Source organism: Balaenoptera ricei, chromosome 10, assembly GCF_028023285.1.
Source record: "Balaenoptera ricei isolate mBalRic1 chromosome 10, mBalRic1.hap2, whole genome shotgun sequence".
NCBI lineage: Eukaryota > Metazoa > Chordata > Mammalia > Artiodactyla > Balaenopteridae > Balaenoptera > Balaenoptera ricei.
In genome coordinates, this window is record NC_082648.1 from 8,402,767 (window position 1) to 8,414,162 (window position 11,396).

At 36.7% G+C, this 11,396-nt stretch overlaps 1 protein-coding gene across 2 annotated transcripts; it reads left to right on the forward strand.

The window, feature by feature from the left end:
• The first annotated feature begins 563 nt into the window (after positions 1-563).
• Positions 564-7,428, forward strand: LOC132372400 (C-type lectin domain family 1 member B-like). 2 transcript variants are annotated; one of them, XM_059934472.1, is made up of 6 exons: positions 564-668; positions 1,289-1,387; positions 2,567-2,680; positions 2,843-2,994; positions 5,237-5,343; positions 7,215-7,428. In XM_059934472.1, exons 1-6 carry the CDS (start codon positions 605-607, stop codon positions 7,357-7,359), a joined length of 681 nt encoding a protein of 226 aa, XP_059790455.1. In that variant the 5' UTR covers positions 564-604; the 3' UTR covers positions 7,360-7,428. The 2 variants fall into 2 exon arrangements, with proteins under 2 accessions (XP_059790455.1, XP_059790456.1); XM_059934473.1 differs by lacking the exon at positions 1,289-1,387.
• The last annotated feature ends 3,968 nt before the right edge of the window (positions 7,429-11,396 follow it).

Consider the following 11,396-nt stretch of genomic DNA (forward strand, 5'->3'; position numbering starts at 1 on the left):
TTAATGCAATCAAATAAATGGAGGGATGAATAACTCTAAAAAAAAACCTTTGATTTGCAAAACGTGCAAGAATTTGGATGAATTCTAGGTCATAACTAGACCTTCTAACACAAGACCACGAAACATCTAATATAGCTCATCTTAGATCAAATTATATTAGACTCTTACACCACAATGAGATAGACTCTATATCTGTTGATGTTTTATCCATGAGTTTTCATCAGAAATAAGTTCATTTAAACAACATGATTTGGACTCTGCCAAGGTTAAGATGAAGCATGAACTTCTGTTCTTTGAAAGGATATACACGATGGAATAGTCAGAATGGAAGTTAAGGAAACAGGAAACAAATGCCATATCTACTCGTTTACCACAAGTTATTATTTTTGTGTTTTGGTGTTCAAGGTCCATGTATATCTGAGCGGCTATTAAAGGGCTTCCTGGAAAGAAACAAAAAACAAAAAATCATGTGCCCCAACTCATACGTCTCCACCTTACCAGAGAGAGGAGGACCACAGACGGGTAGACATTGAAATCATAAGGGTGGGCGCTACATGTTGCAAAGTCATTGAATGCTGAGTTCACTTTCATTCCAAGGGAAGCCATGCAGGATGAAGATGGATACGTCACCTTAAATATTAAAACTCAAAAACCAGCTCTCACTTCAGGTAAGAATGCCCAGAGGCAGCAATTTGGAAATTAACTGTTGAAATGGATCCACCCTAGTTTCCTTTTTTCTACTAGTGAGAGCATACATAGTTTTGTTTTATTTTCCTGAATGACCTTCTTTCCCTACATCATTTGAGTGGTATCTACATGAGCTACCTATGTTATTTAGAATATAAACAACAAATGATACAAGCAGGGCACGTTACATTAAGGCTTATAGATTTAAATGCTGGAGGGAATAGAAATCTAAGGTATAAGAGGAGGAAATGTTTGAAAACTCCACTTTCTAAGATGTCAGTAAGTGGGTGTGATTCCACAGTTGTGGCTTATAAACACCATTATTTAGAGGAGTGAGCACAAAATAAAACAAAGACAAACACAAACACGCAAGACCTTAGCTGCTAGTTACATTTTGACTCAGAGAGAAGTCCAGTGGGAGTGGGGATGGAGTGGGTTGTGTTTACTGTTGGTGATTACCAAGGGAGCAAAGGCAAGATGGGCCAGAGAAGCTGTTTATAGCACTTGGACAATCCTGAGAGGGCAGGGGATGGGGGTGAAGCTGTCCCCCAAAACTATGCCATACTGCCTGCCCCCTAACATCTTGATTGTATGCCCACAGTTGACCCTGCTTCCTCCTCTTTGTGGCGTGTGATGGCTTTGATTCTGCTGATCTTGTGCATGGGGATGGTTGTTGGGCTGGTGGCTCTGGGGATTATGTGTAAGTATTGACTTATTGCCAATGATTTGATCTGAGGAAAGCAATACGTAAGTGTCCTGGTGTATGCCATGAAGCTTAATTGTCACTATTTATTTGTCACTACTGCAATTATCCTATACATAGCTGCCAGGATATTCTCAATAAAGGAGAACTCTGAACTTTACCTTTTGATTAAAATGACCTTTTCGGCTTTTAAAATTAATTAAAAATTATTGTTTAAGAATTTTAAGCTGGTCTTTAAGATCTTTCTCAGTATAGATCCACACTATCTTTTGAAACTTTTTATTTTTTCCTCCCTATTCTGTGCATCTTAAGATCCAGCCAACGTGGAGTTTTCTGTTTCACAAATAAATCCTATGTTCCCCTGCCTGAGATTTTGCTGATTCTATCCCCTCTTCCTAAAATGTCCTCCTTCCCATTTTTTAAGATGAATGTATTTACTTCCACTGAGACAATTCATATCCCACCTAACTTATAAATATTTTTTCTTCCTATACATCTGAAAGCCCTCCAACGTCACATTATCATGTGTATAATTGTTCTTTGTTCAGATACTTGTTTATTTTTTCATAAGATATTTTAGAACTTTGCATTCACTACTTTGATTTACCTGAATATCACAGTACTTCGAGGACAACAAGAAATCAATACTTTTTTTTGCCGCGCCGCAGGGCACGTAGGATCTTAGTTTCCCCGACCAGGGATCGAACCCGTGTCCCCTGCAGTGGGAGCACGAGTCTTAACCAGTGGACCACCAGGGAAGTCCTCAATATGTATTTTTTAAGTGAATGGATATTCTGGCGTTACATAGAAAACATAATAGCAGAGGTCATTCACCTCTGTGAAATGTGCTTAGAAATCTGTGTTCAAGGAAAGGTCAAAACGACTGCTTTGGGCATGCGATTTGATTACGGCATGTTCTTACTTGTGATCATCTCCTTCAAATAGTTTGCCTATTCTTTTGGAGAACTCTCGGTTGTCATTCTGCCTGGCACGTAATGTTTTCTTTATAACCCCTTTACCCTGATCCCTTTTCAGCACTCTTTTACTCATAATGTATCTAGTAAACACTTCATAGATTGACAACTCTACTGAACATAAAGTTCATTGAGAGGACCTTTTCTTTGCATCACTCCTTATTATCCTAATTACAAATTATTATCTAATTTTTACAACTAGCTGTCACGCAGCAAAACTACCTACAAGCTGAGAATGAACATCTCTCAGGAACTCTGAAACAATTAGCGAGGAAGTTCTGCCAAGATTTACTACAACAATCAGGACAAAAGGAAAGTAAGTATGATTTGGTAGTCTCTTCATCTCCCCTAACTCTGGAGTATTCTTGTGATGCTATCTGTCAGGAATCTTGAGATCTTCAGGAAACATTGAATATGAGGAAAAAGTAAGCCCATCCTTTCAGAATGAAAGGCATCCTATGCTTGGATTCTCCTTAAGGCCATCAATGCAGCCCATGTGACGTACACTGGAGATATTATGGAGACAGTTGCTATGGATTCTTCAGGCACAACTTGACATGGAAAGACAGTAAGAAGTACTGTGCTGATGTAAATGCTACTCTTCTGAAGATCACCACGGAGGACATGCTGGTAAGAATATTTCTATGTCAAATATTTTGGAGTCACAAGGAGAGAAATCTCAAATGAAACACTTGACTTTTTTTTTTTTTTTTTTACATTTTTATGTCTTGCAGTTTGTGCTAATCTCAGAACCTTATCAAGCTCAGTAAAAATTACATTTGAGAGTAGAAAGTGCTGAAATAGAACTAATGAAACTTTGAGTTCTGGTCTTGTGTCTGCAACAAGAGTTAAGATCATTTCTTGGCTTCCTTAACTCTGTTTATTAATTCAAAACAGGATCTGAAAGTATAAAGAAACTCAATATGATTGTAAAATATAAATATAAGTGTTATCCCAACATTACATGCATTCTCAGTTTTTGCTAAATTATTGACACTTTGAATGAACCATGATGCAAACTCTATCTTTTCATAGGCCCTACCAGGCGTAGTTTGGGGCACAATCTTATTTGCATAACACACAGGATTTCAGTTGAAAATTTTTTATTAAACATGTCTCCTCTTCTATATTTCCCTTTTTGACAGCTTCTAACAAAAGCTGTCTTTTCAAGTAATGTACATTCACATCCACTACTGCACTCTCCCTATATTATTGAATGTAGCTTTTCTTTTTCATAAATCCTGGGAGCAAGCCAGGAACCAAGCCTTGGGGTCTCCCTTCTACCCAATAACAGTTTGTCAAAACATATATTTTTAAAAAGGCAGAAATTACTTATTGTACTTATCCTACAATTTCTAATATAGTAATTATTCACATTTTTGCATATTAAAATAAATGCAAATATAAATTGGAGTAGATGATCAGGATTTGGGCTCTATGCAGACAGAAATTCAATAGAATTCAAATATTCAGGCAAGCCGTTTTCTACAGAACTGCTATAGGTAATCAGCAAAATTGACTTGTGCCTTACTGAGAGCTGAAGTAACCAGTAGTGGACCAGACATGAGGAAATCAGCCCAGTGATGTCCATGCTCATTTGGGTGTCCTGTTATTCTAATTTGCTGTACCATATACTATTTTTGTGGCTCAGACTCATAGAGAAGATATTCAGATAAGTTAACTTCTTTGAAATCAGGCAAAATAAGAGAGTACCTGCTTTGAAATCTCAATTCTATTACAAAGAGATTAATTGGAGACTAAACAAGTCTTGAATCTTATTACTCTAGGCTGATATCAGGTTGGAGATGAACAACTAAAAGAGGAAGTAATGTAATTTTTGAGAAATAAAAAATAGTTAAATTTCAGGTAGACTGTATCTGTCAGGTCCTATAGTGAAGTATACAATATGGATGTACTTTAAAGAAAAAAAAACATAAATTAACAAAAAGGTGACAGGTAGCTCAAGCTTTAAGAAATAAGTGACTCTCACAAAATATCTCTTATGGAATGCCATTTTGTGTCTCACGTGTCTGCCAAGATGCTCAAGTCATTTTTTATTTGCCAAGAACGTGTCCTCACCTGTTTTTTCCGGGAGGTATGCGATTACGTGAACATTTGACCTCTTTTTAATTCTGTTACCCATAGATCGATTGATTGACTGATTTATTCATCCATTAATTCAACAAATATGTGCTGGAACTATTCCAGGACCTGAACCTATGTGTTAATAAAACCTACAAAAATTCCTAAATTCATGGAACTTTATTCCAGTTGGAGCAATAGGCAAAGAACAAAATAAACAAGTATAGTATATAGTATAGTAAATAGTGATCATTTCAAAGTAGAAAAAAGTAGATGCACGTCATTTGTAAATCCCTTTGAGAAAGACATTGTATAACTCTCTTTTACCCAGTCAACTAAAATAAATGAATATTCCTGTATGCAAGATTTTGTAGGCAAGCTAAGCAATGAAACCAAAGCGAGTAGAGCTTAATTCTAGGGAATATAAAGTTTCATCAACAGTGTATTTCTTTTCATTTTCCTTCTCTAGTTGTTTACCACTTATTTCATTTAAGAGCCATATTTGATACTTTATTTGGGATTCTAACCTTCAATTGATGGAAGATAAACACATAGGAATATTAGAATATTATCTATCTTGCTTACAGTTTTCCCTGTATCCTGCAAGCATTTTTATGCAAAAACAAGTGAACTTGGTACAATTCTAAATATCAAATATAATTAATTAGTATTAATATAGACATATAATCTACTTTTTATGTCCAGCATCTTATCATGAAGCTTTGCCTTTATGCCGTTACAAGAACTGTAGAAACACTCTGACCATTATATTTACTTGTGTTTGCAATAGCAATACATCAGTAGCAGGACTGGATTAATTCGTTGGGTTGGATTGTCCCGCCAGAAATCCAGTGACGTCTGGATGTGGGAAGACGGCTCAGTTCCCTCCAAACATTTGTAAGTTATTGGATGCTCAGAATACAACGCACAACTAGGAATTTTGAGTCCTGAGGTCTTCTACCCTCTTGAGTACAGGTTACTTAAAAGTTGGGAGGTGGCTCTGTGGTTCACTGTGTGTTACATAAGCATTGGCTGAGTCACTTACACCATAATCCTAACAACAGAGCACTTGTAATAAGATTCTACTTTCCTACTCTCCCATTCCTCTGCTTTTTATCTAAGTCGCAATCCACCTCTATTCCTGACACTTTTTTCCCATTCATTTCTACCCTTAACTTCGCCATTGGAACATTTTATGTATGTGGTTTTTTGTTTTGTTTTGTTTTTTTAGCTTGATCTGATTCTCTTCACGTATTTTCAGAACAAAATTATCATCCTCATTATTTTATGGTTGAAGGTTATTTCTTTGAGGCTTCTTTTGACTTTTCAGTATCATTTTACCTCGTCTTTTACCTTAGGGGTATCCAAGAATCAGGCACATTATCAGTCACAAGGTGATTCTAATGTTCATGTCAAAAGGGAGCCCCAGACCTCAGCTAGAAAGAACCAGACTAGAATCGACCCCGTTTTGAGTTCATGCCATTTGTCTGTAGCCTTCTACAGACAATCCAGGCAAAGGGACCAATTACATTGGGTTACGTAATATGGTTTTCCAATCTCTAATCACCTTTTGTTAATCTTGTGCAATGTCTCTCCAGTTAAAATTTAAACTTATAACCAAAAACCTATACAATCTGATCATTACTTAAAGTTTTAATTAATTTATTCAACAGATATTTATTAAGCATTTACTATGGGAAGGAGCCAAGAATATTATGAGTACAAGCAAGCTTCTTCATAGACCTGGGTTTTATTCTTATCATTTGTTGCCTCATTCACAATAGTGCAGACACGCTGGTGATCCCTCTGTTCTTTCAATGAATCAAACATGTTTTGAGGTCTTAGGGCTTTTTGCACTTGCTCTTCCCTTCTAGAAAGCTCTGCCTCCAGAACTCTATGAAGGACTCCCCCTTGTCACTCAAGTCTGTTTAATCATCACTTCCTCAGTGAGACCAGCTTTAATTACCCAAACTAAACTAGCCTCCCTCCACCACGTGCACCTGAGTCTATCATATCACACTGTCTGTTTCATCATGACTCTTAACCACTCTCTGAAATTTTCTATTTATCTGTTGGCTTCTTACCAACCTTCTCTCATTATAATGTAAGTTCCCCAGTAGAAAGGACCTTGTCTTTGTTTACCACTCTGTCATCAGCACATAAAACAACTTTGGCTCGTAGTAGATATCCCATAGATATTGGCAAATGAATGAATAAATATACATTCTTTGTCCTCTTGTCGTAGCACTGTAGCAGGAAATATAACAAGCAATTACAATACAGTCTTGTATCCAGCTGCCCTATAACATAAATCCCCATTTCAAAAATTTTTAATCAACTTATTTTTCCTTGAGCTCATTTCCAACCTGTGCAGCTACTTGCCTTACAGGGCTCCTCTCTGTTTATCTAAATCCTACCCTTCCTTCAAGGCAGAACTAAAGTATGATCTTCCATGAAAAGATGAAAAGGTAAAGCCTTTCTCATTATTTCAGATACCCATCCATCTTTTCCTCTGGACTCCTATTGTACCTACCGTTCACTTCTGCTTAATCTTATGCCATATTAATTTGCTATTGAGCTATTCAAGTGTACATACTTTATACTCCCAAGCAGATTGGAAGTTTCTCTACGATCTGAATGTTGCTTTTTAGTTTTTTGCCTCGTACTTCTTATCTCCACTTTATGCAACAAAATGCTATACACAGAGTTTGATTGTTGATTGTTTATTTAGCTTTCAAAGGAACTCATTCTACCTTTTCCATTCACAGGTTCAAGCTTTCTGGAACTGCAACAGAAAATATGAATTGTGCTTATTTTCATAATGGGAAAATTCACCCTACCTTCTGTGAGAACAAACATTATTTAATGTGTGAAAGGAAGGCAGGCATGGCAAAGGTGGACCAACTACTTTAATGCAAAGACATGCACAGCATGTCACAGACAAGTGCTTGATAGTACAGTAAGAGATCTGGATGAAGGAATCACTAGCCATAGAATTGCTTATTTTTCCCTTTATTCCCCTTAGAGTCATCTTTACATTATCTTTCCTACCAACACCACTTAGTTCCTTCTTTATATAACCCTTTATACTGAGGAATAACTTAGTGCCTTCTTTATACATCCAGAAACCAGTCTATGAGCTGATTGTTTGTTTCCCAATGGTTCTGCTTCCATTAGTTTTCATTCTTCTTGTCTTCCATTCCTAATTATCTCAACATGCTGTGATTCACTGCATCTTCAGACATAAACATATACATTTTACATTGAAACAAGAAAGGCTAGCGCTTAAATGACTTAAGTTCTGCAAAATATCTAAGTCTGAGACTATGCAAAATATCTAAGTTTGAAAAACAGCATAAGATGGTGGAAAGTACACTAAACTTGGAGTCAGTAGAATAATTTAGATGGCATGATCACTCAAGTACAACCATGGCTCAATCATGTTGCCTCTCAACTTCCATTTTCTAATATTTAAAATAGTATAACACCTGTCTTATATACCTCACAGTTCCACAACCTAAAATAAAACTTCCAAGTATTAATTATATCAGAAACTCCATGAAAGCAAACCCCATGACTTTCTTATTTTCTATTCTATGCCAGCAAGCACAGCTCCTGGCTCACAGGAAACAGAAAAATATTTGCTTCTCTTTGTGTGAGATAGTTCATTAGAAAGCACAGCAATCAGTAAAACACTATACAGATAAAATTTCTATTCCAAGTCCCCCTATGGTCAGACTCAAGAGCAGTAATTTTCTGTCCAAGAGAAGGAAAATAAAGTTTGCAAGAAAACTGACGGGGTTGGAAAATGAGTAAATGCTTTTTAACAAGTTGCACAGGCTAGTTGAACAGCAAGCAAAAATGCTTTATATAGTTCTTTTCCTGACAGCTCTATGTTTGGCTTTTGCTGAGTAACTCATGCAGTATTTATAGATATGTAGAGAGGCACCCTTTAACAGGATAATAGGCAAAAATTTCATTTCTTTTCACAGCTTCCCTGAAGGTACTCTTTCTCCTTAAATTCGTGGCAATAAAATTTATGAACATGATTCTCAAACATCTCAACTGAGGTGCTTGTTAAAACATGCAGATGTTCAAACACAAATATTTATGGTACTCAGTGGGAAGGCTGAGGAGACAGAGTCCTATGTTTTTAACAAGCACCCTGACTTGATTCTGATACAAGTATCCTTTAGTACATTTCGAGAAATGTTACTTTGGAACTTACTCTCTATCTGGCTTTTGGTAAATTGGTTAGTCTCTTTAAAACTCAGTTTCTTCATCTATGAAATGAGTTTAATATTATTACCTTACTCATAAAGTAACTGTGAGGATTATTTAATATAATTATGTAAGGCATTGAGCAGAGTACCAAGCATATAATTAACACTCGATGAATATGTATAACTTTTATAGCTTTGTGCACTGACACCCAAAGACACTTGAATCTATTTTGTTTTAGACTATCAATAAACAAGCAGGTTTGGCAGGGGAGGGGCAGCAAGAGGCGGCACCGAGGAAAAACAATAGAAATACTATAGATTCTGCTTCCACTTCAAATGTGTAGAGATCTTGGCTTTTGGGGTATAATGCCATTATTTTCCTATTTTTACTTGTTAATTTAGAGAAACCAAATTGGAACTAATAATTCAGAAAACTGTCCAAAAATCAGCCATAGCTCTGAAATTTAATGTTTTATCTCCCCCAAATGGAAAAGCATACATTTTATATCACTATTCATGACTGAATTTTAAAGAATAATATTGTAGTGGATGGCAAAAGTGCAATTAAAAAATGTAAACCAATCAAACTGTACCTACAAAGATTCTTTTTTTCTGATACTCATGTCAAAAGCATCTTATACATAAAATCAGAATAGCATAGACTTTAGTAGCACAGGTAAGTGAACTTGGGAAAATAGTTTGACTTCTCCATGCCTCAATTTGCAATTTTGTTACAACATACTAATAATAGTAGCTATGTCACAGAGCTATTTTGAGAATCAAAATAATTCAAGTAAAAGGCCTTTGAAACAGTGCTTGGAATATAATGAAGAATAAATAAGATAGTATGATTAAAAACATTAAACGTCATACAAGTAACATACTAATCTTTGGCTGGGAGAGCCCAATGTTTCCCGCAAAGAAATTTATCAGAGAACATACTGTATTGGGGAAAACTAGATCTTTCTGAGCCTGATATTTAGTGCTGATAAAATTTGAGAGCCCCTGGAAATTAATGACAACCACTGAACTTCCGCTCCTGCATTCCTCCTGACATTGCTCTTAATGCATATTTGTTGTGCTTATTGTTTCTTCCTCTTCTTCACCTCAAGATAGAAATCATTTCAATGTAAAGGCTATAGGGAGTTAAGTCACATTATTTTCTCTGTCAGAATCTGAGGTCACATAAAAATCGTATGACATATTTGGAGAATTTGCTGGATATTCTCCATTTGCCTCTTGAGATCCTCTTGGCCCCATCCTATGCCTTGGGAGGCAGAACTCCAATGTACAGCAATATCTGGGCAAACTTGACCTCTGTCTTCACTTAATTCCTCTATTGGGAGGTACTAGCAGTGATCAGGGGGGTGAAAGGGGAGAACGGTCCGGGTGTTTATGCCGCTGGCTGTCGCCTACCACACCCTGGTTTGGCAAAGCCCGCATGTTCTGTGTCTTAGGCCATGACCCTTTCAGATAGGTCACAAAGTTCCAATAATCACCCTCCCCTTAACCCTTCAGGCTTGGGTGTGTTAATCGTTCCCCAATGCATATTTCACAACCCCTTTCTGGTTTCCTTAATCCTTTCCCAATCTTTATAAAACCATCTTTGTTAAATGCCCTCAGATGCCCCCTTGAGTGTGCCATTTGTTTTCTTTTGTTACAGAGATCAATGGTTGATCCAGTGAGACACTGCGACCAAAAAGAATTTTGCAGATTGTTGGGATTTGCAGACTGTAAATTACTGAGACACTACTTTTGGCCATAAGGACAAATGGCCAATATATGAATGATGATTAAAGTATCAAATTTCTCAATACCAATGCTGTAGTCACAGGATGTGGCAGAAACAGCCCTCTATCCACTAAATAATTCATGCTTCCCTTCTAGAGTGAAATTATTGTAGAAAGTTTGCTAGCCAGGCAAAAATTAGGCTTATCAGGACCAAACTGTAGATTCAAACAGGACATTATTAGTGCATGTGAATGTCATACATGATAATTCAAGGTTACGGCTTTTAAGAAGCAGATGTGGATATGCCATCTTCTCCTTTTCTTTCCATTGGCTAGAAGTATGACATTCCAACCACTCACAAAATAGAAGGAGCAGGGTTGCATTTGGAGGAAAACTACCCACTAACCAGGATTACTGGAGCTAAAATGTTACGTGAGCGAGAAATAAACTTTGTGTTAAGTGACTGATATTTTGAGGTTTACTTGTCACAGCAACTGCATCACCCCAACTAATACAGTGTGTAAATTTATTTGAGGGATGAAATCCCTTCCCAGTTTTCTTGTTTAAGGATGTACAGTGATTACAATTCCTTCCACGCTGGTTGGCCCAATGTGAGCTATCCTCGTATTTTTGCTATCAAGGTCATTCCCACACTTCACATCCTATACCAAAGGTAAGCTCATTCTCTGCACTTCTGGCCTTTTCATTTTAACAGTAATCCAGTGCTATCACCTTCAACATCTGCTACATTGTAGAAACCAGAGCAATAACCTATTCTATTATTGGCCATTTTGAGTTCAGTTTCTTTCTCACTTCCTTCTTTACCAAGTTATGCTTTGGCTTAAACTTCTACTTTCTGGATGAAGATGCATCTATTCTATTCCTTAAACTCAAACATATTTCCCCACTGGTGTGAAAAGATAGCTAATTTCAGTTCTTCCATTAATCCGCTCCTGACTACAAAAGGAGTTATTTGTCTCAGCTTCTCACGTGGAC

What these genes read in the sequence shown, in the direction of transcription:
- LOC132372400 (XM_059934472.1), top strand. Translation starts at nt 605, where the DNA reads ATGCAGGATGAAGATGGATACGTCACCTTAAATATTAAAACTCAAAAA. An exon ending in TCACCACGGAGGACATGCTG is followed by an intron (nt 2,995 to 5,236) that starts GTAAGAATATTT and finishes TGTTTGCAATAG; the next exon opens with CAATACATCAGTAGCAGGAC. An exon ending in TCAGTTCCCTCCAAACATTT is followed by an intron (nt 5,344 to 7,214) that starts GTAAGTTATTGG and finishes TTCCATTCACAG; the next exon opens with GTTCAAGCTTTCTGGAACTG.